The sequence below is a fragment of the Diceros bicornis genome, chromosome 8 (assembly GCF_020826845.1).
Source record: "Diceros bicornis minor isolate mBicDic1 chromosome 8, mDicBic1.mat.cur, whole genome shotgun sequence".
In the NCBI taxonomy this organism is placed as follows: Eukaryota; Metazoa; Chordata; class Mammalia; order Perissodactyla; family Rhinocerotidae; genus Diceros; species Diceros bicornis.
The window spans coordinates 48,567,037-48,588,873 of record NC_080747.1 but is presented as its reverse complement, the minus strand read 5'-3'; the positions used below and the strand labels follow the sequence as shown (position 1 = coordinate 48,588,873).

The 21,837-nt window shown below is 37.1% G+C and overlaps 1 protein-coding gene across 14 annotated transcripts in view; it reads right to left on the bottom strand.

The window, feature by feature from the left end:
- The window catches only part of ADGRL3 (adhesion G protein-coupled receptor L3), a 784,802-nt gene that overhangs the window by 150,862 nt on the left and 612,103 nt on the right, over positions 1-21,837 (bottom strand). For 11 of the 14 annotated variants that reach the window (XM_058547158.1, XM_058547157.1, XM_058547171.1 and 8 more), the window contains 2 exons: positions 8,601-8,903; positions 6,388-6,491 (listed from right to left, as the gene is read on the bottom strand). In XM_058547158.1, coding sequence (XP_058403141.1) covers positions 6,388-6,491; positions 8,601-8,903 — 407 coding nt within the window. The remainder of the gene's footprint in view (positions 1-6,387; positions 6,492-8,600; positions 8,904-21,837) is intronic. The other 3 variants (XM_058547162.1, XM_058547167.1, XM_058547164.1) reach the window with 1 other exon arrangement.

Below are 21,837 nucleotides of genomic sequence, written 5' to 3'. Positions count from 1 at the left end.
TAAAGTCTAGGATAACCATAGTTTGAGAAGACCGAGTACGGAAGTACAACAAAAAGAAAAAATATATACATTTTCTACCTTTAGAATTCAATATTGATACCTACATAGTACAAATGGTGTGTGTACATGTATTAAAAATATATTATATCTGGGTCTTAAAAGATAGGATGACTATATCTATCTACCTATTCATCTATCTACTTATCTATCATTTCACCAATTGTTTGATCAGTCGATATTTTCATTTTTTCTTTAACCAAAATTTGAATTTCTAATAAGACAGTGCTAAAGTCTGGGGATATAATGGTGAATAAAATGGTTCCCAATAACAAGGAGCTTACGTATTAGCAATGGAAAGGGTTGTTAAATTAACTACACAATTATTTAATTTCAATTTTGTTGAGTACAGTATAGAATCCCAGTTTAAGGGCATTTTAACCTGGTGTATGAAGTTGGGGAATAATTTGGAAATGCTTCTCGGAGGAAGAATGTTTAATCTGAGATGGAATGGAAAAGAAGGAATTAGGTTGGGATGAAGGTGGGGCCTCCAGACAGAGAGCACAGATGTCTGGAGGGAGGGGATGGAGTCTCAGGAAATGCACAAAGGGCACTGTTACTGGACTTCAGGCAGCTGGAGAGGTGAGCCAGGAGCAGATTCAGGAGTCCCCATTTGGAAGTCATGATGAAGATTTTGGGAATTGTGCTAAGAGCAAGGGAAGGTGTAAAGTGTCTCAACAGGAGTGGTCTGATCAGGATTGTAGTTGAAATGAACTCAAGATTAGAGAGCTCAGGAGTGAATGAAAGGAGACCTGCTGTGAGGCTACAGCAGTAAAAAAAGCTGTTGTGGATTAGGGTAGTAGCAGTGGAGGAAAGTGAAAAGTGGCCTGATTTGGGAGGAATTTACAAGTACAGACACATCTACTATCTGATTGGATGTGGGAGAGGAAGAAAAGAGAGGCACCAAGAGCCATCCCCAAGTTTCTTATTTACATAACTTGGTGGTGGTGCCTGTTAACCGGATTCTCCCATCGCCACCATGACCTCAACATTCATGGCTAAGTTCAAAGGTTGCCTTTCCAGACCAGGTCTTCACTGACCATATTCTTTCCAGTGGCATCCAGAAGCTACTCCACTGTCTTTTTGATTGCCATATTTATTTCTCTCATTACAGTTCTCATGGACTACAATTATCTTATTTCCATTCAAAAATACATACATATCTTCAATCTGTCTCAAGTCTTCTGTGCACAAAGAGGCAGGGTTGAAATAACGTTATTTCACATATCCTAGCTTACAGACCTCGTTACAATGTCTATCTCTAACACTTCTTTTACTAAATTCTACAAAAACTATTTCTCAGAAATAAGCACATGTACACTGAGAAATCTTATGAGTTTTGTGAGGATTAGTAAATTAACGCCTGTATTGAAATGATAGGATTATATCCAGGACTTGAAGAGGGGAGGGGAAACCCTGCAGCTTTAGTTAAGAATAATAATTATGACAGAGATGGATACTATTTACATTTCAAATTTTGACACAAGTAAAAACAATTTTCTTTGAAATAAGCTTTGGCATCTTATGAGATTTATTACATCAAACATGAATCCAGTGCCAAAGCAATTTATGAAGGAGTTATTCATGGTGTTTAAGTACATAGCTACCATTTCTTTGAAAGATCTACCTATTTTGCTATAAATCTAAGTCAAGTAGGTATATAAACAATAAAATACTTCTGTCTTACAATTAATAGTAGGTTAAATCAGCTTGAAGTCTTGGAAACCCCACCAACCTCTGATAAAATCAAAAAGCAATTTACTTTCATTTCATATTAGATCTATAGAGATTAAAAGAATGAGAACATTAAAATCTAGGTGACAGGATTCAACCTAGTCTTTCAGGGCAAATAACTGGCTCTTTTTATACTGTAAAATAGCAACAGTATATCCAGATCTTCACATCCTTCTTTAGAAAATGGAGGAAGAACCCTACTTGTCTCAAATCTGTCAGTAGCTTGTGTACAAACAAAAGAAAAGACACTTCAGTTTGCTGGAAACGGAAAGATTATTTCTCAGTGACAATTCAGGCATGTATTTCCCATATAGTAGTTGGATCAAATAATGAAGTAGGAAGCAGACCTCATTTTACATGTAAATAAATATGGAAGCTATTCAAAACTATTTTCACAGAATTTTAAATTGAAAAAGACTGGAGGGATTAAAAAGTGCAATAAACTCTTTAAAGGTATGCAAAATAGAATTTTCCTTTTCGAAACTGTGAGTCTAAGAAAGAGATCCAGCTGAAGCCAGAAGACTACGATTTTAGTAGGCAGTTATTAAGAAAGGTAAGAAAATAGGATATTTCGCTAATTATGTTTTGAGGAGGCAGATCTCTGAACTAATTTGTTGGCTTTCAATAAAAACCGGAAAATATTTTTAAAACATTAATTTGAAGATATATCTATCTATAGCCAGCCCTGGTGATTTAGTGGTTAAGATTCAGTGCTCTCACTGCCGAGGCCTGAGTTCATTTCCCAGTCAGGGAACCATACCACCCATTGTTGGTTGTCATACTGTGGCAGCTGCATGTTGCTATGATGCTGAAAGTTATGCCATCAGTATTTCAAATACCGGCAGGGTCACTCATGGTGGACATGTTTCAGCAGAGCTTCCAGACTAGGAAGAAGGATCTGGCCACCCACTTCCAAAAAAATTGGCCGTGAAAACTCTATGAATAGTGGAGCATTGTCTGGTATAGCGCCTGAAGAGGAGAGAATGGCACAAGACTGGACAAGGTTCTGCTCTGCTGTACACAGGGTCACTAGGATTGGGAATCAACTTGATGGCACAAACAACAACAAATATCTATCCATCTATCTTTCTATCCATCCATCTACTTATCTTGGTACTTACCTTTCCTTCCATCCAACCATCCATCCATCCACCCACCCACCTATCTATCTCTCCTTTCTCTCTCCCTCCCCTCCTCCCCTTCTATTGTTGCTGGAGTAAATGTCCCTTTGTGTACAACTTTTGCCTTTCCCTTTCTGCACAAATTATGTTTTCATTAAATCTCATCATTATGAAAGTATTCTGGCTAGTTTGTTCGTAACAAATTTTTTTGTGATATTCTGAATTTAAAGGCTTACATTTTCTCTGGTGAAATATAATCCATTCTCTATTATCACACAGAATTTACTCTATAATTTCACCAGTATATAAGTGGCCTGAATTCATTGGTGAGTCAGAAACCTTCAAGATTCTTTGCCTGTTTTCTGCCTCTCGGCCTGACTACAGGGGAAAAAACATAACTCATTTCTTAGAGAAAATGAAAATATAAAGTTTGCTTTTTCCAACTAAAGTAAGCATCCTGATTCCTTTATTTGTATATACTTGCTGTCTACAATGGTGTCTGACATACAGTGAGTGAATACTACTGACAATGAAATGAATGATCCTCCCCATTGTATAGATGGGGAGACCATGACCCAGAGGTATTCTTTCCTTTAAAGCCCTCAGGAATTCCCCAGAGGCACTATAAAGCCATAAAGGAGGTGTCTCACACTCCAGGGTGCATTCACCCACAAACTCCTGGGGAGGGGAAACTGAATACACAGTTTAAGCGAAAGAATCACCTTCTTTTTGGCATGTGTATGTTGTTTTTTCACCTATACTTTCACTGTCCGTAAAAAGCGTTCCTTTACCTTAAAAGTCTGAAGTCCACAGAACTACAAAGTGGGGAGGAGGGAAGGAATAACTCTTTCAAGACACCTATTTCACTTTAGTTTTTCAACATGGCATAAAAAAATCCATTAGAGAAAAAGGGGAAGGTTGGAGCAGAGGAGAGGGGATAGGACAAAGGAAAGGAAGGAGGGAGGGGAGAGGAAGGAAGAAAGGAGGAGAAGGAGATAGGAAAGGAAGGAAGAGTGAGAGGAGGGGAGCAAAAAGCCGAGAACTATGCTGGGTACTTTCCATTTGCTAGTTCAAGGTCATTTTCCATCTGTCTCCATCCTGCTCTCTGCCCCAGGAGGTGGACTTACATGGCTGTCATCAAGAGAGCCCCTCCTCTCCAACTTCCACTTGGGTTTGGCTAATGGGGTGGCTGGGTGGGTGAATGGAGGAAAGAGGCAGAAGGACGTCAGGATATTTATTGCCCTAGATCTCTTTCCGATAAGTTGTCTGAGGCTAGGCTGTGTCTCTTATCTATAGGTCATCTTTCCTCTCAAGGACACTCTACTTCTAATTTTCAGTCACTCCTTTGATCCAGCGACCACAGGTCTGGGCTTGGGAATAGCTCCAACACCTGTTCCCAGCTCTGGGCTCCTGCTCAATCTCTTGCAGCTTGCCTTTGCTCCCTCAATACCACTGTAAACAAACCCTCTTCAAATGTTCCATCTGTTGGTTGTTGGGACTCTGGTACTGAGGGAGGAAATGAGTTAAGGTATGAATTCTGCAATAGACGCTTTGGGGAAAAGAGAGAAAATATGCAGAAATAACTCTGTGAACACTGCATACAAATTCTCTCGACGTTCTACAATGTTAATATTTAAAAGTATTGGAATTTTATGGTAAAGAAACGTGTTCAACTAGCATTATATTCAGTGAGTAGCATAAATATTTGGAGGTATAAGGGATACACCAGGTAAAAGAGTGGACAGAGGTGAAGAGAGACTAGGTAACTGAGTGTGTGATATAAAGGCAATCATAATCCATTCATGGTTTCACCAGTGCTGTGGCTAAGCATGATGTATTGATAAGCATGACCCAGCTAAAACTCCAGCTCCAACACTGACCTAGGATTAGTTATACAAGCCGATTCAGAGTGCTCCAAAGCCTTCTGTTATCCTTTTGAAGATTTTATAAATTTATGAGTAATCAAGCTAAGGTATTATTATAAATTCCAATTGCCTAAATTCCATAATCTTATTATAATTATAAGATAACATAATTTTACAGACTCTACAGAATTAAACAGAAATGCTCTGGAAGAATGGAACGTATCTGTTATAAAACAAAAACACCCCATCCATAAATCAAATGGGCCACAGCTGTCTGGTTTTTGCAAAGAATTATCTCTTTTGTCATAAGATTAGCAGGCCTGCAGAGGGAAGAAAAGAATTAAGCATCATTATCAGTTAAAGTCACCCAGTAATTTCTGCAACAAAACAGTCCAACCACATTCAGGAATTATCATGAAAACACTCAGCTTTCTAGGTGAATTATTACTGAATTAATATTAACCCCTGGGCTAAGTATGTAGGGAGTATCTTTTAAAAGTTGCTAATGTAAGGAGATACGCTACTGATCTCTTAATCTGATCACATCCAGCAAGAGTTATTTGCCCTGGGGTCTGAGCTACATTGTAATAAAATCAAAGGACATAAAAACTGTGGCAGGAACAGTGCTGAAACTGGAGAAGCATCATTATGAATAGCAACAAGTATGGAGCTGCATATGTAAGAGGGTAACTAGAGTCAATATAACCACTGTTCTTCCATGATTTAGGGTAAATAGATAGTTATGGCTCATCTGCTAAACGATCTACTGGGTAGATATTTATGGATTATTATACAGTATATTATTGAGGATCAGCCTGGTTAAAAACAAATAGAGAAAAGAGCAAATGGCACAGACAGGCTTTTAGTAAGGCCATCATTTGTAATATTTCTCAGGAAAAATCTCTTTCAGAAATTCCTCAGCATAGCTAATGTACCATAGAAGGACTCTTCATTTTAGGAGTGCATAAATCCACACAAATTGCTATAATAAGGATTCATCCCATAGCCCTTTTGGCATAAATGCACATCTGGTCTCTGTTTGTAATGAAATCAATTCAAAGCCCCACAGTGCATTAATAATAAAAATGTTCAACATATTGCAACCAAATAAGCCCTGCAAATTTGAGTCTGCAAGATTCTGTCACACATGTGTATACTTTTAGCACTGATAAAGGATTCGGTTACAGAACATTTATCAAATGGCTTAAAATTCCAAAGGTAGACATTTTTTTTTGTAATTATTATTTCCACAGGAAAATCCATACGTATGGATGCTAGAAGCTTTTGCTTGCTTGATTTATAATACCTCTTGGACTTTTATATCTGTAGTTTCACCATACCATAAAAATTTTATTAATAATAAAATTATTATAAACAATACTGCCTGGCTTAGAGGAACTTCATGGATTTGCCCTTTAAGAACAACAAAATTCCACAATTAGCTCATAGCATATCAGAGGTTGTCATTAAATCTTAAATGAAATTATAACAGGAGAATTTTCCATATTAATTTTTTAAAAAAAATCTTGACTATTTTGTTTGCAACAGTTATAATCAACAACAGAGGATCCAGATTTGGCAAAGATTTCCTTGTCGGTGACACGATTTACCTTCTGTGTTATATGGTTAACCCAAGGAGAAGAACAGTTGCTAAGATCGGGTCCTTGGGGATCCCAGAGTCCATCAGGAGCCAGGCATAGATAAGTTGATACTCCTAAAACAACGAGAGAAATAGGTCTGCTGCAAATATTCAAACCAGCTTTTTACACTCACTTTACATCCATGGCATGTTTAAATACAAGCAAAAGGTAAAAACGAGATCATTAAACTGAGTCAATGTTGATTAAACACCATGTACAGTGCCTGGCAAGCAAACAGCTTCAGAGAAATGTAATCCAACAAACAAAAACATTCAATATTTCTAAAACGCTCGATGGCAACTACACCAGGTACAGGGAATAATTTCATGAATTAGATGGATGTGGTACCTGCCTCCACCGGGCTTATTACTTGATTTTTCAGAGGCAAGGTAGCACTTGAGTCTTAAAAGAATTCGTTGGTAAGTCTTTCAGGAAAAGAAGGTGGGAAAAGACATTCCAGGTGGAGGAAAAATATGCTCTCTTTGGGAAACTTCAAGTGTTTTGAACTGAGGTCTACTGCATAGGGGAGCTTTATTTAACGGAGTTGGAAGGTAGGCAAAGCCAGATCATAAACTCCCTTGTCTGTCATCTGTGGATGCTGGAAAATCAACGAAGAACATTAAGCAGGGGAGAGAAATAAGCTGATTTAGGTTTTAGAAAGATATCTGTTACAGTGGCATGGACGATGAATTTGAGGGAGCGATGTGGAGGTTGTGAGGTAGCTATTGCAATAATTCAAGTGAGCGACTGTGTGGGCCTCACCAAGGGCGCAGCAGAGGGACAGAGAAAGGGTAAAAAGAAGACGGCAGAGTATGGACAGTCACCTGGGAGGACTTCAGAAGGTTTCCTTTAAATCTTTTTCCCCATTTTCACAGAACAAGAACGACATATTTCTGCAGTGCTTGGTAGTTTGCAAAACGCTTTCAAATAAAGTATTTCACTAACCTTCACAAACAAATGTCTGAAGTAGGGGGGCTGTTGTTATTTCTCTTTTAGAGATGAAGCAACTAAGCCCAGAACTAAGGGGACAGTGCTGAGAGAGAAGGTTTCAAACTGTTTTCTGATTTCATGACCACAGAAAACTTTAGAACTAAACATTGCCCCGCTTCGTAAAGGGAAGGAAGATTTCAGAATATTTTTAAACACTTTGCTGAAAAAAAAATCAAACACATACTTTTATAAAAACCAATATACTTTCTGGTCTTCCCACCACTTCATATACCATGAAACTCAGAGTGATATAGCCATTTTGGAACTTTTCTAAGACAAATCCTTTTAAAGTAACCAAATCAATATCACCCAAAGATACAGTCCCTAACAACTATAGTATAGTGACATCTATTGCTTAATTTGTTTTATTTACATATTTTATGGAATAATGCAAATTTTATTCAGTGTATCAAGTATTAGTTTTATGAAGATTAATGTATGTAACAATAAGAAAATCAGACTATTTCTGGCTTTAAAATTTTAAGTAATAATATAGTTACTATTTGGGAATATTATGAATATTAACAGTAAAAGAAAAAAAAAAAAGAGGGCAAAGAGCTATTTCGTTCTTAACCATCCCCTAGAGAAAACAACACAGCATTGCTCTCTAGTGGATGGAGAGTAAGTGGGAGGTTGGCTCCTGTCAGCATCATCCGTGAAAACGTTAAGAGCCTGTGACTATTAAAGGACAGCTACAATGACTGGTAAAAAGCATAGTCAAACTTCCTTTTTTGTTAAATTTTAGGTAGTTTCAATGATCGCCTTCTAACGGAAGTCCTCAACCTAATTTTCTGTCATCAATATTTGACAGTTGGTGACAAGCATGAGAACTGGCTCCTGACGTTCCAGCGATGCACTCCGGGCTGCTGAATGGAATAGCCGTCTCTCTGGAGTGGCAGGGCATCCACAGTCTAACTGTAACTCGACCCAGAGACCTCACCCCTGGGTGAGAACTACTGATCTCACATGTCTTCCCACCAAAGTCTCGCCTGTGACTTCTTCAGATTGCATTTTCAAACCCTGAGAACACATTGCTTTAAGCGGGAATTTAGCTGAGTTCAGAATTGAACCAAATGTGAAGTAACAAAAATATGTAGGAACAAAAAAAAAAAAAAGAAAAAAGAAAAAAAAGGCTAGAAAAGCAAGCCAAAGTAACAACATACCTTCAGCCTAGCTCTGTGGCACAGACCTACCTATAGTTCCTGCGGGGCACGGCTGCTTGGCCATCTGTCCTCGACGCGTCTTAAACCACACGATTTCTCGGGCTTCCACAGCCTCACAGCTCTCTTCCTGAGCTGGGATTTGGGACGACGCTGATGGAAGGTGTGTGGTAATGTCGTCAAGCACCTCGACAGCTGGAGACGGGGTGCTGGTACTCCAGTTTCTTCTTCCTGACACTGATGGGGTGGTGCTCCTGCCCGGGCTCCAGGTTGTGGTCCGCAGGGTGGTACTGGTGGTGGTGCTGCCCATGCCAAGAGGTCCTGTGGTAGAGATTTCTGGAATAAAATTCAAAAGAAAAACACCTACATTGCTGATTCCCAGTGGCACCTCAAGATTTCCTAACACTTTAGAAACCACTTTTATGTAACAATTCAAAGAGCCCTAAACAAGAGAAAAATAAGTCAATACAAGGGCATCAGAGTGCCACTCGGGTACCAAAACAGCCATTTGACCAATGCCAAACAGGCTTGTTTACTGTGCTTTTCAACTCTAGTCACAGAAAAAAAAAAATTACAGCACAGTCAACTCTTCAGTAAGCTTCTTAACGCTTCGGGCCTTTTTGACAGTACTTAAAGACCTCTCCTTAGAATTTTCAAACTTGGCATACAAAGGGAGAGAGCCATATACAACATTCTTTTCACATTAAGTATCATCTGAGTTTCTAAAGATGCAGAAAATAGGGGAAGAGGCTAAACAAAAAGAGGAAGAGATCAGAAAAAAAGTGCTCCCGAGCTGAAAAGTAAAGAGCAATTCTGAGTATAGTCTCCTTAACACAAATTAGAATAGCTTGTTGGTCTACCCCGCTGCTCTTAAAACTGACTCATCTTAACAAAACTTTCAAACTTGACATTTATAAATGTAAAGTATAAGTAGTTTTCAATTAGTTGTGTCCATAAATTATTTTCTAGCTAGATTTTTTTAAATGGGGCAATACATTCTAAGTTCCAAATAAAACTGGTTATATTCCTCTTCTAGATATTAACAGGTTATTAAACCTATAATGTATCCAAAGGAATGTTCTAACAATGCTATGGAAATAATCACTGCAGAGAATCATCTTTCAGGGAAAATATATTCATATTCCCATCATAGGAATGCAAGAGCACACCAGGCCTCCATACACACACACTACCTTCCTCACTGTAAGATTAGAAACTACTCTTAACCTCACTACTGGCAATAAACTGTAGAGGCATTGGCTCTAGTCAGATTCAAAGTAGCTCAGGTTTAAGGAACTGCAGGGAGTCCCATGATGAGCATCCCGCTGTTTGTCATTCATTGTCTGCTTTCTTTAACATGTCCTCAACTTGACTCTGCTGCCCCAGAAGAGGTGCCAAATCCATCACAGTGTATTTGGTGTATATAAAGCTTCCAAAAGCAGGATAAAGATGGCCGGGGGAAAGGGTAATGAATTTTCTGGACATTTAATCATTGAAACTGTAGCAGTTTCTGAAGTGATGCTATTTGCTATTTGTCTTCTTGCTTGTTCTGTTTCCTCTCTCTCTCCTCAGCTTTCCTCCTCTTTCTCCTGTGCTCCCTCCCTCTCTGTGTGAATGGTAATGTTTATAATTACATTTACTCAAAGTTCAGACAAAACTGCAGAGTATCTTTTTTTCCCCTTCTTCTTCCATATATACTATATCCCCCAAACTGCCAAGTCTTGTCAATTCTGTCTCATTCCTTTCTTTTTCTCCTCCCCAGTTACCACTATCTATGTTCCGCCCACCATCATCAATGGATGAATACAGCAGCCTTTTAACTGTTTTCCTAATGAAAGCAATACCAGAACAAAATGGCAATACTGGTATTTTGGTATCCATTTTTGAAAAAGAAAAATTCAGAATTTATAAAATAAAATTACTGACACTGGCATTTAACACAATTCAAATATAAAATTTAGCAACATGTTTCAAAATAGTAAGTGAAATTGAATTCTTAAAATTATAAACAGTAAAAATGTGATTCTAATATACAGTTTCTTCTAAATTTATTGAAATATTTCAAAAAGAAAACATAAAATTAAAAATTTTTAATAATAACTTGAAAATTAAATATTATTTATGAGTATTAAAATTAATTAGTAAAATAAATTAATATTAAAGTTGCATAATATTATTTTTATATTAGCCTTAAAAACATGCATCAATAGTGTCATTACTGGAATATAAGCACATTTTTTGTGCAAATTTTTCTAGCTGATGGAAAAATTCTTTTTGACTTCGTACTACTTGATGGAGTAGTAAGGCAACAGTTAAAAGCTAACACCACATATTTTTCTGACTCTTTCAATTTAAATAATGATATCTCTCATTTGTAGTTTCTTAAGAATTCTATAGGCACTGAAGAATGCTTTCTAAATGAATGCACCTTTCTTCATTTAGATATTTTAATTAGCATATAATGCTCTGGGAAGAGAAGAGATTTGCTCTGCAATCATTTTTGCTCTGATAAAACCGCATGATCTTACATGCAGTGAGAAGATTCACCAGCCTATTGTCTCAATCACACAAATCATACCCAAGGAGCAATGACACACTATTGCAAGATTTTTGCTTGCTATGACTCTGGACTTGCCAGATTTATCTTTTAGTATAGATTTAATACATGTATCATTTGCTCTATTTCAATGATCTAGATTTCAGATTTGTAAAGACTACAGTATCACACCAAAATGTATTTAACAATGGCACCATGTAATGGAAATCAACGTTCTTTATTTTTCTCTGAAATTATCCTATTTAAACAATTCTCTACCTTTTGCCAGAGGGCAAAATTTATCTCGTAGAGTATAAATTAGAATATGTCTCTCCTCAGATTAAAATCCTTAAAGGGTTTCTGTCTGCCCTCCAAACAAAGGCTGGACTCCTTTTCTTTGTGCCTAAAGCCATGTATGAGCTTATTTCTCCAGTTTATTTATAATGTTTCTTTATCTTTTAACGCTACTCTTAAACCATACAAAATTACCAGTAATTTCCCAACTGCACCCTATTCATTCTGCCTCAGGGCCTTTGCACATGCTGCAGTGTTCCTGCCCCATTTGTACCCGGCTAATTCCTATTTATCCTTCAGGGCTTAGCTTGGATGCCATCTCCATCAAGGAGTCTTTTCAAATTTACCAAGACGGGGTTATACACTAACATGTGTTTTGTTCAAGATTATTTCCTCAGCTTTTAGCCTTGTATCTGATCAAGAGTAAATAAGCTCTCAGCCAAGATAGATGAACATCAGGGATAGATCAGGAAGCAGAGGAGGGTTCAGTTGTGAAATAGCACAAAAGAAGGGAAAGGATAAATAGAGGGAAATACCAAATGGGATAGCTAAGAGTCCCTACAGTTGGTAGGCTGGAAAAGTTATTTTATAAAAGCATTTTACCCTATCATTAAGAAAACCACCAGACAATTCAAAGAAAAATAAGCAAGGAGAATACAAAGCCTCTTCTTCCCCCAAATGACCCTATCTCAGAACATTCATATTTGAACTGAATATACTCTTGTGAAGCAGTAACACTGTTAAAAGAGATTTTTTTAAAAGTTTGATTTCTTATGAAACACATTGCAAGGACTTAGTTTAATATAGACATACTAACATTAAGGATCAGTATAGAACTTATTTCCTTGGAACTGTGCCTCAGAGAGATGTTACAAGCAGGGTCATATCATTCCGTTTGACTTTAAGCAGAATAAAAGTCAAATTTAAAAGCTATCCCTAATCCCCCTCCCTTCCCTTCCATTTACTGCTATGTAAGACTCCCAAGGGCTTTGCTCAATGCTAGCTTTTTGCAGACTAGGTACTAGTGATATACATGTTGTCACCAGTGCCCAAGAAAGAACCTGTCTTATTACTAGATACTGAGAAAAAAGACCTAAATTCACTGAAGACTCGTAGCAACACTCTTTGGCCAAGTTCCAGCCCTTATCAGACCCTGTAAGAGTTCGTCTTACTGTATCTTTCAGTAAGCGAGAGGCAATATGACACTTTTTCAGTGTATCCTGTTATTGAGTCTCACCTGATGATACAGCTAGTTTAATAAAACCGTGTGTTATTAAGTGCCTTATGTGGTTGTGGTTGTGTATCAGGGAAAGTTACTGTGTAAAAGAAAACAAGTTTGAGTGACTATTTACATATAACATTTTATCAGAATTGTGTAATTTTCCTTATTATTTTGTCATCAATATTGTGTACATTGTGCTTATGTAGATTAGCATTTTCATAAAAGTAACTACACAAAACTCCATATTAACATTTTCCCATCATAATTAACCTCATTTCCAACAGAAATTTTCAATTCTCCTGTCCCCTGAAATTTATTGCTCAAGGCTTATTTCATTCTTATATTTTGATTTATTTTATTTAATTTATTTTTCCTTCAGCCTGCCTTGAAAAGAATAAATATTATTTTGAATGTTACTAAAGGTTATAGTTTGTGGAGTATACTAACGGAAAACAGTAAAAATAACCAACATTTACATAGTGCTTTACATTTTGCAATGTTTTTCTTTATCTCTATTATTTCACTGAATTCTGACTAAAAAAATGTGCAGAGTAATTGTAAGTACGAATTTCTAATTTTACAAATGAGAAAACATAGGCTCAAATGGTAAGTGAATCATAATAATACATAGTGTAAGTAAATCAGTGTCCCCTGAGTCCATAGTCTATGTTTTTCGTAATATGCTATCAAAAATGACATTCTGGGGGCCAGTCCGGTGCAAGTGGTTAAGTGCGTGCGTTCCGCTGCAGTGGTCCGGGGTTCGGATCCCAGGCGTGCACCGATGCACCGCTTGTCGAGCCATGCTGTGGCAGCGTCCCATATAAAGTGGAGGAAGATGGGCACCGATGTTAGCCCAGGGCCAGTCCTCCTCAGCAAAGAGGAGGATTGGCAGATGTTAGCTCAGGGCCGATCTTCCTCACACACACACACACACACAAAATGACATTCTGAATTATTTCATGCATTCTACAACTATGAGTCTTCCATACCACTTTAAGAAGAAAATGAAGTAAATAAAATGGTTCTCAGGCCGGCCCGTGGCTTAGCAGTTAAGTGCATGTGCTCCGCTACTGGCGGCCCGGATTCGGATCCCGGGTGCGCACCGACGCACCGCTTCTCTGGCCATGCTGAGGCCGCGTCCCACATGCAGCAACTAGAAGGATGTGCAACTATGACATACAACTGTCTACTGGGGCCCTGGGGAAAAAAAGGAGGAGGATTGGCAATAGATGTTAGCTCAGAGCCGGTCTTCCTCAGCAAAAAGAGGAGGATTAGCATGATGTTAGCTCAGGGCTGATCTTCCTCACAAAAAAAAAAAAAATAAAATGGTTCTAATAAAATATTACTATCCTTGATCACAAAACATATTTATTATTTGGGACAGACATTGTTATGGACTTCATTGTTCCCCCAAAATTCATGTTGAAGCCCAACCCTTCATGTGATTGATTGTATTTGGAAATAGGGCCTTTAAAGAGGTAATTAAGGTTCAATGAGAACTGCGGTCCTTGAAAGAAGAGGAAGAGATACCAGGGATGTGCTCATAGAGTAAAGGCCACGTGAGGACCCGTTAGAAGGCAGCCATCTGTAAGTCAAGGACAAGGACCTCAGGAGAAACCAGCACCTTGATCTGGGACTAGCAGCCAGAACAGGAAGGAAATGAATTTCTGTTGTTTAAGCCAGCTAGTCTGTGGTATTGTGTTATGGCCTGAGAAGACTAATACAGACATCTTCTGAAAAATGTAATATGTAAGACAGAATATAAAACTACAGAACCAAAGATAGTCAGGATAGTCAGGATAAACTTCACTTTACACTAGAAGAAATAATTACCTTCTACTCATAAAGTACACTTACTTTCTTCTTGATTCTCCTTCATTTTTTCCTTTCCTCTCTAAAATATGTACCTCCCCTCATGGTTTTCCCTTTACAAATCTTTCTTTTGTGTTAACTTCATTCCAACATACAATATTTTGGCTGACTACAGAAGCATTTCCTTCTCCCCACTCTCTAAATATTTATTTAAATCTATGGCCAATTATTGAAGATATCTTCCCGAGGGCTTTAAAGAGGAAATAAGAAAACTAAAACCATGACAACACTGTAAATGGCTTTTGTCTACTTGTGCAGGGCTCTAGATTGAAGAAAGAAATCCTGCCTGACCCCTATGAACATCAGTTGGTGGCAGCAGATTTGATTACACCTAGTTTTTAAAAAGAAACATTAATATTACCAGTCAGGAAATTATCCAATTCTTTTCAGAATCCATTTATAATACTTGGCTCTATGGCTTCTTGAGATAGCGAAATTCCACATACTGTCAGCCATGTGGAAGTATATTTATTTTTGTAATTTGATCCATTTATAGCTTCTGATTTTCTTATAGGATATTATCCTTATTGTAAATAGAGGAAACTATCTGTTCTAATTAAACATGAACTTGTAATGGCCTTATCATGTAAGATAAGAGGCTAAAATATAGGATTTTGGGGGCATCTTATTAAAATTATCTGCTCCATATTTAGTCCCTACCAGGCCAGGAACTATGCCTTATGTTTTACATATGTGCTTTAATTTAGTACTCCTAACAATCTTTGGGTAGATATACTTACTTTCATTTTGGAGATGAAAGAAGTCAAATTCAGTAATTCTCCCAAGCTCACACAACTGACAAGTGATAGGACCAGGGTTCTATCCAACTATATCAAAATCCCTCCCTTTCCATTAGGACTATGTTGTTGTTAAAAATTCAGGCAAAATTGAACAACAGAAACACGTATGTAAAAACTCTTAATGAATTTGGAAATTAATTTGTCCCAAACACTGCTCATATGTACTTTTTTTTTAAATTTATTTTATTTTTTCCCCCAAAGCCCCAGTAGATAGTTTTATGTCATAGCTGCACATCCTTCTAGTTGCTGTATGTGGGGCGTGGCCTCAGCATGGCCGGACAAGCAGTGCGTCAGTGCGCGCCCAGGTTTAGTGCGCGCCCAGGTTTGGTGCGCGCCCGGGACCTGAACCGGGGACAGCAGCGGAGCACGCGCACTTAACCGCTAAGCCATGGGGCCGGCCCTCACATGTACTTTTATTGGTATTGCTATGGCCCAGACCTACTGGGTACTTACTGAGCACTTATTATGGATCAGGCATTATTCTGAGCACTTTACAGGAACCGGTACATTTATTTCTGATAACAAATCTGTGAGAGGGTACTATTAATTACCCTCATTTTATAGATGGTGAAACTGAAGCACCAAGAGATTCAGTAATTTTTCAAAGGTTAAAAGTTTGTCAGTAGAAGAACAAGGAAACAACCTAGGCACTGTTGCAGAGACCCCACTATTTTTTTTGAGGAAGATCAGCCCTGAGCTAACATTCATGCTAATCCTCCTCTTTTTGCTGAGGAAGACCGGCTCTGAGCTAACATCTATTGCCAATCCTCCTCCTTTTTTTTTTTCCCCTCAAAGCCCCAGTAGACAGTTGTATGTCATAGTTGCTCATCCTTCTAGTTGCTGTATGTGGGACGTGGCCTCAGCATGGCCGGAGAAGCGGTGCGTTGGTGCACGCCCAGGATCCCAACCTGGGCCGCCAGTAGCGGAGCATGCGCACTTAACCACTAAGCCACGGGGCCCGCCCAGAGACTCCACTCTTAACCACACTAACTTGGAGGGAATATTGAGAACCTGAATTTGATCCACAGGAAAGCAGCTGCCCACTGCTGTTGAGAGTGGAGAAAGTAATCGTCTTTGAGCTAATTTCTTTCTGTTTATGGCATTTCTAATTCTCCTAATGTAAAGATTCAAGACCTGCTAGGAAAAAACTGTAGAATCCAGAAAACTTAATATACTGTTTAGCATACAAAGAGGCAATAAACAATCAGCAAACAATAATGTGAAATAATAAGTGGCTTTTCTCGAGCATATATTATACACCAGGCAGTGTGCTAATGGTTTACACGCATAATTGAGGTACAGAGAGGTTAAGGGAATTTCCTAACTTCATACAGTTCAAAAGTGGTAAAGCCAAGATTTTAATACAGATAGTTTGACTCCAAAACCCATGTGGATCCCTATTATCTCATAAAGATCTGAAGTCATTTTTTTTAAGTATCAAGTATGGCACATATTATTTGCCTATAAGAGACCTCAGCTCTAAGAATGACAAGATTAATTAATTCCATCCATATTTACTAACCAACTACCATGTGACAGGCGTTGTATTGGGAATAAAATGTTGTGTATAGTTATCATGTTCCTTGTCCTCATGAAGTCCTCTTTAAGAGGCTTTATAGAAAAATCTACTGAAGAAGGTAGGAAATAGAAAGAGGAGAAATATACCAACTATATTTATTCATTCAATACATATTTATTGGTGTTTGTTTTGTATTACACACTGTACTTGGCCTCAAGGATTCCAAGACGAAGGAGACTACTGCCCTCAAGAAACTTTAATATATTGTATTTGTGGAGGGTACAACACCGTCAATTATTCTTTCTGCTACTTAGAAAGAAAAAAAAAATCTCTGCCGGGCTGGCCCGGTGGCTTAGCGGTTAGGTGCGCGCGTTCCGCTACTGGCGGCCCAGGTTCGGATCCTGGGCGCGCACCGACGCACGGCTTCTCTGGCCATGCTGAGGCCGCATCCCACATACCGTAACTAGAAGGATGTGCAGCTATGACATACAACTATCTACTGGGGCTTTGGGGAAAAAAAGGAGGAGGATTGGCAATAGATGTTAGCTCAGAGCCGGTCTTCCTCAGCAAAAAGAGGAGGGTTAGCACGGATGTTAGCTCAGGGCTGATCTCCCTCACAAAAAAAAAAAAAAAAAAAAAAAAAACTCTGCCAATTAAACTTTGACATGCCTTCAATTGTTAGGTATATTCCAACTTATGACATGTTAAAAGGTAAAAAAATGAGAATCTTAGAGTTGATAAAATACTGTAATTACAGAAATGTCTCTTTAACACAATGAGACAATCATTTAAGAGAGATGTGAATTTGGACAAATTATAATACCTTTCTGTACCTTATTTTCACTAAATAGAGATAATAATATGCATACTTATTTGAAAAACAAATGGCAGTATGGATTTAAAGTATTTAGCACAGTAAATGACAGAGAATAATGGATTAATAAATGTTTAGTATCAGTAATAATATTGTTATTTACTCGTTAATTCAATCAAGAATTATTGATTGCTTCCTATGTGCCAATTGCTATTCTAAATGCTGGGGATAGAGAATCGAACAAGAAAAACAAGGAAAGATAAAAAATCCCTGCCCTCATAGAGCTTACACTTTAGTAGGAGAGATCAATAATAAATAGGACAAAAAAATTAAAATACACAGTATATTAGATATTTAAAAAGTGCTTAAGGATGATAAAATATAAAGCAGGGGAAAGTAACAGGAAGTATTGGGGGAGGGAAAATGCAATTTTTAATAGGGTGTCAAGCATGGCCCAGCTGTTAAGGTGACAAGGAAGACCTGGTGGAAGTGGAGGTGTGAGAGATGTAAATAACCGGGGAGCTTTCCAGGTAGAGGGAACAGCATCTGCAAAGGCCTAGACACAGTAAGGCGGCCAGTGTGGCTAGAGCAAAGTGTGTGAGGGAAAACCAGTCTGAAGTGAGATCGGAGAGGTGGAGGGGTCTGTAGCACATAGGACTTTACCTAATGGTGAGGACTTTGGCATTTACTCTATCTGTTGTGGGAAGCCACCAGAAGGTTCTGAGCAGAGGAGTGACACGATCTGACTTAGGTTCACTTGGGTTGTTGTGTTGACTGAACGGGAGGAAAGCGGAGGTAGGGAGAACAAGTATCCATTTGGCTCTACATCTGAGGTGGTGGTAGTGATGATGATGACTAGAATGCTGTAGGATACACACCTACATACATACAAGAGCCTGGCGGTGTGAGAAAGGAGGTGATGGCTTTTGAGTATGGATGCTATGATCCCACTTGCACATAGGAGGCCTTTAATAATCGATGGTTGAATTGAACTGATATTTGCCTCTTCACTTTAACAAAAGAAGAGTTAGCCCTTTTCATGTAAATTCCTCTCCAGCTCCATTTCAATTACTATTATCTATTTAAAATGGAAACAACCACATAAACATGACTTCAAACAGTATGAAAATATTCCTGAGGATTCCTGAGCTATAACCAACAGAGTTATGTTGGTGCTTTCATTACTGTAAAATTTCTAGAAGTTTTAATTTATGAGAATATTAAGTAAACTTTGGTGGTGACAAAACCATGTAAACAAACAAACTAGGGAAATAAATTCAACTGAATTTGAGTTTACGGATTTCTCAACAACCAGTAAAACATTCAAGAAGGTGAATTGGTGTTAGGATTTAGAATAATTTCTTAGTCCTAGTCTCAATATTGTATTTTATTCCCCTAGTTTTGACATCATTGTTATCCACTTACTAGAGTAATTGCCTAATATTTGCAGTGACATATGTTTTATTATTAACTTGTAAATTGTAGTTTACCTATGAAGACAAAGTGATACTGAAACATAAGAGTAATGCATGGTTTATATATAAGTACAAACTTAAAATAAATTCCAGAAAAATAAAATTATCCTCTGTGTTTGGACATGAAATACTCAAAGTGAACAGTGAAGAAGAGCTCATAATTTAAGCTCTAGGTTTTTTTGTTTTTTTTTTAAGAACGAAATTTTAGTAACTTTGATCCATTGCAGATGCTTGAAAAATACATGTGTGCTTGTCCTTGTTAGACATGCACAAGTTTCTAAGAAACTGATAAAATATAAGGCACTATTTCAGGGTGGCTACTGTTTTTGGTTATTTGTTTTGTTGTTTACATTTAGAGTTTGGAAAAAAGGAGGATCTTACACTGCTTTTTAAGTATCTCAAAATATTTCTTAAAAAAAAAAAACTGGAGCATTGATTTTTCATCAAATAAACCTAAGAGTGACACAAACAGGAGATCCAACTAGCTACTGGAATGGGAATATAAGGCTGCATAAAACACGGCTCCTCTCCTCAAGGAGTTGATGGGGTGGGTAGGCTAATTTTATTATGGGTTATAGAAAATCAAAACTTGGCTCTTCACTGTGCCCATTCTCTCCCTAACACTAGTGAGGCCACTAAACGTTTCATTTTTTTTCAGATAATTTAAATTATAAAAAAGAAAGAGAGCTGTATATTTGGATATAAATGATTCTTAATCGCAAGTAAAACCACAAACGTATTGTACTTCCTTCTAAATCACTTAATATTCGGTATATAAATTATAAACTTGATACATAAATTAAATCATTCTGCCAAAACCACATTTAAACTCTATAACTCTGAGTGCAAGGAAATTGGACATTCCACTTCGTTTTCCATGCAAATATACTACCTGACATATATTAAATATTCAATAATGCATGATACATGAGTGATAGAATAAATATCTATGCTTTATTTTGAAAAGTATTTTCAGATCTATGTATACTACTGTATCTCAATTACATCGAGATTTTGATGAAGTTGGATTAAATAATTTGATCACCCACTCTAGACTAAACTTTGTAAGAAGATTTAATATATAAGAGTTTCAAATTTTCACTTATACAATATTAATAGTCATAATAAAAGTATCAGAAATTATAGACAGAGTCTAAAGAAACTTAAATATTTATATAGATACTAATTCACAATTACTTCCCTCAAAAATAAAAGAAAGGGTAGAAATTGTCTATGATGACAGGATTAGGTGGTTGAGTGATTAGGCCAAGGTATTTTCTGTTATAGATTCAGGACTAAAATTCAGGACATTTATCTCTACGAAAAATGTTTTCAACTAGTTCTCAAGTTGAGAACTTAGCAACATCTCCTCACTCGTATATGCACCAAACAATTTATTTTCTTTCAACCATCATGCCAACCATGTCTACTCATCATCTTCCAAATTAATAGAGTAACAAAAACCTTCCCATTTTGTGTTCTCCTGATCATTTTGTTTTTTAAGAAGATGGAGTCATGCATTTCACAAGTAGTGATATATGAGTTAGAGAAGCAAATTGCTTAGGGAAAATCTGCCCACACGATAATGATTTTCAGGTTTCTCTACTAAAAAAAAAAAAAATATATATATATATTTTACATTTATACACACACACATACATACACATAAACATAAGCAGCACATCACACATATATTCCAAATTGCTAGAGAAATAAGTAAATAAAACGGATACTGATTATACTGAGTTCTTCTACTCCAAAACAATTATGTTCATTTTCAGAGGCCTATGAAGAGACCCCAAAAGCCTCATAAAACAGTGCATTTACTGTAGTAATAATAAAATAAAAGACAGTGAGGTGTACTGAAAAAAGCACTGATTTTAGGTTCAAATATGAGATAATCATCTACTAGCTGTGTGACTTTGGGCAAATTAATCTTCCAGAAACTCAAAATTTCCTTATCTTTAAAAATGTGGATTTTAAAATGTGGATTCCTATGTTTACCTCAATAATACTGACATACAATAGACATTCAGTAATAATAATCATAAATATCATAAATAATAAAAATAATAAATAATTATTATAATCAAATCCAGATCATCCCAAGATGCCATCAACTCTTTCAGGAGAGCTATAAAACTTAGAAAGGTGAACTATTCCCTGCATTTATATAACAAGAACTGAACTTAAACCAGCCTAAAGTAAAATTATAAAGTTTACCTTTTCACCTCAATCTCTCAAGAACATTTAACACCCCAGTAGTAATCTAGCACTTTATCCAAACTAGCTTTGGAAAAGATCAGTGATATTGTTATTTGCACTCCAAAGGGAAATAATTTTTTTGAAGGAAGAATAATGTAAATCAATAGAAAAATATTTCTTCAAATTCATTTGCCTGCTCTGTAGTAATTCAAAATTTGACATGACAGTATTTGGGGGCATATAGGATATAACAAATCTTTTTTCAAAAAACAAAATTCAGTGTTTAGCTTTGAAAGTAAAATGGGGGGGAGGGGGAAGGAAAAGGACATTTTTAAATCAATATTGAAATATATAATATGAATAAGATCAAATTATTGTGGAATCAAAATTGTGGATGGCCCATATAATTTAAAGTCCACAGTGATAACAGAATTCTATCCCTAGCTTGATCTCTTGCAAGCAGAGCCTGATCTTCATATAGGAGAGTGTCAAAAATTTGTATAACACTCTCTGCAGGCCATGTTTTAGACTCT